This window comes from Nyctereutes procyonoides, unplaced genomic scaffold (genome assembly GCF_905146905.1).
Source record: "Nyctereutes procyonoides isolate TBG_1078 unplaced genomic scaffold, NYPRO_anot_genome, whole genome shotgun sequence".
NCBI lineage: Eukaryota > Metazoa > Chordata > Mammalia > Carnivora > Canidae > Nyctereutes > Nyctereutes procyonoides.
In genome coordinates this window covers 16,731,028-16,735,961 of record NW_026575134.1, presented here as the reverse complement: position 1 = coordinate 16,735,961, position 4,934 = coordinate 16,731,028, and the positions used below count along the sequence as shown (strand labels likewise).

General features: G+C 39.4%; 1 protein-coding gene across 3 annotated transcripts in view; it reads right to left on the bottom strand.

The window, feature by feature from the left end:
• Nucleotides 1–9: 9 nt before the first annotated feature.
• The window catches only part of NAPEPLD (N-acyl phosphatidylethanolamine phospholipase D), a 63,772-nt gene continuing 58,847 nt past the window's right edge, over nucleotides 10–4,934 (bottom strand). For all 3 annotated transcript variants that reach the window (XM_055300994.1, XM_055300995.1, XM_055300993.1), the window contains exon 5: nucleotides 10–3,367. In XM_055300994.1, coding sequence (XP_055156969.1) covers nucleotides 3,245–3,367 — 123 coding nt within the window. In that variant the 3' untranslated portion in view covers nucleotides 10–3,244. The remainder of the gene's footprint in view (nucleotides 3,368–4,934) is intronic.

Sequence of the window (4,934 nt, the reverse complement as noted above, 5' to 3'; positions counted from 1 at the left end):
TTTATGTGCTTTCTCTTGATAGTACTTTATTAATATTCATCCATATTTTACTTAGCTTTTTGTATATTTTAATTGTAATCATTGTCACAATAGCTTATGGAATAAAAATATTAATAGATTTCAATTCAGCCAGGTTTTATAATATTCAAGTTCATAACCATCACCATGCTTAGTATTAGGTAAATCCATATGCAAGCAGCTTTCCTACTCCAGGTATTTAAGGCAAAGCTGTACAAGTACTTTAAATTTCATTTGTAAATACATGGATTTCCATAGGAAGTCACAAATCCTCAAACAGAAAAATGTGTGTATTTCCAGGGTTAGCCTGATACAGAAATCAAACTTGCAAGAAATATTTTTTACAGTAGAAAAGATTCCGTATTAAGGTGAAAACATGTTAGTTCCCAGCTGGCTACGGTAGTAATGTGTATATGCTGGCAAGGTTTGCATCACTGATAAATAAAAGTCCTAATTCCCTGAAAGGCACATTCCTTTATAACGAATTTTTTAATCTGCCTCTTTATGAAAACACAAATGTATGCATGAGTAAAAACTAGGATTTGATGTGCTTCAGCAGCACTGGATTCTAAAACGCCATTTCTTTTCCTCCGTCTTTAGTTTGAGATAATCCCAGTTCCTGGGGTTCAGAGCATGGAGTTTGAAATGTCAAAATGTTAGATAAAAGGCGAGTCATTTTTAACTTCCTAAAAAATTACAAAGTCAAAGTGCACAAAGAATTCCTGATCTATGTAGGTCATGGCACATCTTGGCTTTTATTGGGTGGTATTCCCCCCACAGTGAGTGATCCGACCCTCTGGGCAAGGAAGAACCAATCTCTGGGTGTCCATCACTTACTACAGGAGGAAGGGACTGTCCGTAAGATCTCACAGGTTCGAATGGGTGCTGGCTAACCGGAGAGCAAAATGAAACTGATCAGGTAAGACCAAGTAAAAGGCATTATACCCTATGTTAGACTGAATGGACGCAAGAGAGTGGATTTGGCTTACTTTTCAAAATTTGATTTTGCTTTATACATAAACCCTGCAAAAATGTAGCTAAGTGAAAAAACTGAAACCACACAAACTGCACATGATTCTACGAGGAAACATGAAGCTCCACATACTTCTTCACAAACAAGATGTCAGTGTAGAAAGAATGTGAATGGTAATAAAAATTAAAGCTTCTGAGAAGGCCTAGAAAAAGGCAGGCCTTTTATTAAATGAACTGTAACATGATTTAAAGTGCTCAGAGACCTGCAGTTAGTTTCTGTGAATACAGAAATAATGTTAAGGCCATTCATGGAGAAGACAAATTAAGATGAACTTGGTCTTCACAAAGCAGAGGTAAGAGATGAATTTTCAGTGTGGCGGGCAACAGCAAGGAAGGTGACCACACGGGGTAGTACTAGGGCGCCAGCAGCCCCCACCACCGCCAGCTAATCCACCCTCAACCTAACACCTCCATTCCCATCTGCTTGCTAGAATGTTCCTTTGGAGTGAAAAGGTTTATGGTGATTCAGCTTTTTTTTTTCCTGAAGGTTATTTTATGGGTAAATTTTTTCTGCTTTAGTGCCCCAAATCACATACATTCACTTCATTATATACACATTTCCCCTTGGCTGATTTGCATCTTTGTAAGATAAAAATGCTAAATTTTCATAAATGATCATTTACATTTATTTTGTCTGTGACTCTTCAAATTTACAAAAGGAGATAAAGTTGTCAGTCCTCAGTGTTTCGTGCCCTAAATATATATGGTGGACTCTGCAGCAGGAATAATGCACTATTCAAAAGCACGAGCCTATTTTCAGCTTTCAGATTTACTGATCTATATTAGGCAGTGATGTCTTAAGAAATAGTTTTCTCCCTTATATTTTCAAAGTGCTTTAAAAAAAAAATCACTATTCACATTTTTTGGAGGTAGGTCAAAATTGTCCTCTTGTACGTGAGGAAACTGAGGCACAGTGCGCATAGGTGACATATGGCGGGATCCATGGTGGAGGGACTCAAATTGAGATTAAGTGGCTAACAGGTGGCGTGCATATATACTATGTGAAAATAGGATACTGCTGGGTAGCATTTGGTGTAGAAAACCTATTTTGATTATTTTGTGTGAATAAAGTTTACCTCACCGAGACTGTGGAGCAGAAAGACAGGATGGGCCTCCAATGTATCTGATCGGCTCTCATGGAAGATTCAGAGCAGTCAAGCAGCCAGAGAGCCCTTAAAGGACTAAACTCAAGTCAGCTAATTCTCAAAAAAATCACCATTTTTCTTTTAATTGCTAGTATTACTAGCTTAGCCAAAGTAGAATCATGCTTAGAGGTCATTTAATATAAAAATATAAGCCATCTGAATCCTGTAAAACATAAAATATTTATAGACCTTATTGATATATTCAGGGTTGGAGCTATGAAATGAGTGGGAGAAATGAGCAGATGGAGAGAAAATGGAATGCAGAGAATTATTAACATTTTAAGATCTGCATTTATCTTTATAAAATATTTCCTTGCAGCTATCTTTGTGCTTAGCAGGTCTTTTAAATTAAAAATAGAAAATGTCACCAATCATGTCCTCATAACCACCCCCTTTTCCCTGCCTCTGCCCAGCTCCACTTCTGATTTAGGGATTGTAGACGTGCAACAGAAAATACTCCTCTTTTTAAAAATTAAGTCTTTAAAAATGGGAACCTAGCCCAACCTATGTTTCTATGCTTAAAAAAATAAATCACTTCACATTTGGCATATAAGCTAATCCTGACAGAGCAAGGAGAGCTGCTGTAAGCAGGTGGCTGTCGATTTCACCACATTCTCTACTGGGAATACAAGAAGCGGGTTTCTATGCGCAAGCCTCTGGAACAGTCTAGCTAGGTAAACTCAATCTTGCAGGAGGCCCTTAACCAGAAGAACAAAAATAAGACCTCAAAAATCAGTTTTCTTAACTTCCAAATTCTACCACTAAAGTATAGTGCTTTTGTTAAAAAATAGTTCCATTGCAATGCTTATACCATTGAGACAGGATTTTAATCTCCCGTCACCAATTCATTATGGAAATGACCCACCTCTGAACTCTTCTTCTCTGTATGAACTGGGAGTCGGAGGAGCAAGCAAGTTACCACGCAAAACATAAAACACTAATTTGCAGAAGTTGTTTCCCAATGTAAAAAAAAATCCTCATATTCAGGAATTCCTTGGTCTTTCTTAGAGGATACCTTAGTCACTAATAGCTCCTGTGCTCACATTTATTCAGTTTTCCTCATCGGCATTGAGGTATCTGGATTCTCCATGCTTCAAGACAAAAAAATCTTCCGAGTTAAGTCCGTATCTTCCTAGAGCCTCACTCAGCTTCACTGGGGGCTCTAAGTAATGCTGGCAGAGGGCAGACAGGGAAAAATGGAAAAGGATTAACCATGCATATATTTGGGGGATATTTCAAGTAAGAGTTGAAGCTAAAATAACCAACATATGCCTGCTTAAAATAATGTCCTTTTCATTCAAGCATTACCAAATAAGTCGATCATGGCTTCTAATCAAGGATCATTAATAGAGGCACCTGGGTGGCTCAGTGGTTGAGCATCCGTCTGCCTTTGGCTCAGGGCGTGATTCTAGAGTCATGGGATCAAGTTTTGCATCCGGCTCCCTGCAGGGAGCCTCTTCACCCTCTGCCTATGCCTCTCTCTCTTATGAATAAATAAAATTTAAAAAAAAAACTCCTTAATAAAGCCAACAGAAATAGCATACTTCCCAATCTATCTAGATATCACGAATGTCAAATGTGGTACCAACTTAGATTGAACGTCATGAGATTGCATGAAATCTGATCAGTTTCACTACATGAAATCCTGATCTAAATGGAATCAATGTGCCAAAGACAGTATTATAGAATGAGATTTTACCACACCCTTGAGGAACACAGAAGCTTAAGTTATAAGTAAGAGGGTGTGTATAAGCAAATGCTGGAGAAAAGCTTCTGGCTCATAGAAGGCTGTTACCCTCAAATGCTAGCCAAGTACTGACTGACACTGTAGTCTACGGAGTGTACGAAGGACCCAGAGAACAGAGCTAAGACAGACTTTCCCCATATCCCTTTGTCTCCTTTTTCCTTTATTCAGGGGTTCTTTTTTTTTCTCCGTTTCAATGAGAAAAGCTGTAAAGTGTGGAAGCATAAAGTAGGAATAAAAATCAGTCTCTGATCCTATGGCCAGTGGTCGGTCGGCCTCTACCCATCCTACAACAACTGTCTTCAGAGTGCCTATCTGGAGTAGCCTATGTTCTAATAATAGAACAAAATGGGAATAAGAAATGGATAAGAAGATGTTCTCAGAGTGGTTAACACAATGTGGGGAGAAAATACAGAGGGGTGATAAATGTGGATGGAGCTTTAATTTTAAATACCACAGGCTATACCATTGATATATGGTGGCTCAGTCAGTTAAGTGTCTGCCTTAGGCTCAAGTCATGATCTCAGGGTCCTAGGATCCATCTCCGTGTTGGGCTCCTTGTTCAGTGGGGAGCCTTCTGCTCCCGCTCCCCCTGCTTATGCCCTCTCTCTGTCAAATAAATAAAATCCTTTTTTAAAAAAAAGATTTTGTTTATTCATGAGAGGCACAGAGAAGCAGAGACATAGAAAGAGAAACAGGCTCCCTGTGAGGAGCCCAATGTGGGACTCGATCCCAGGACCCACGATCACGACCTAGCCAAAGGCAGATGCTCAACCACTGAGCCACCCAGGTGCCCCGAAATAAGATCTTTTTGAAAAAAATTAAAAAAATACCACAGGCTAGGAGATCCTCTATGAGAAGGCCATGTTTGACCCAAGACCTGGAGCAGGACTGCATGGGGCTTTGCCAGCAGTTGTGGGAGCCAAATAGGAGGGAAGCTGACCACATTGAAGGCATAAAGGTCACTGCCCTTGAGAGTGTTGAGAACAGACTGG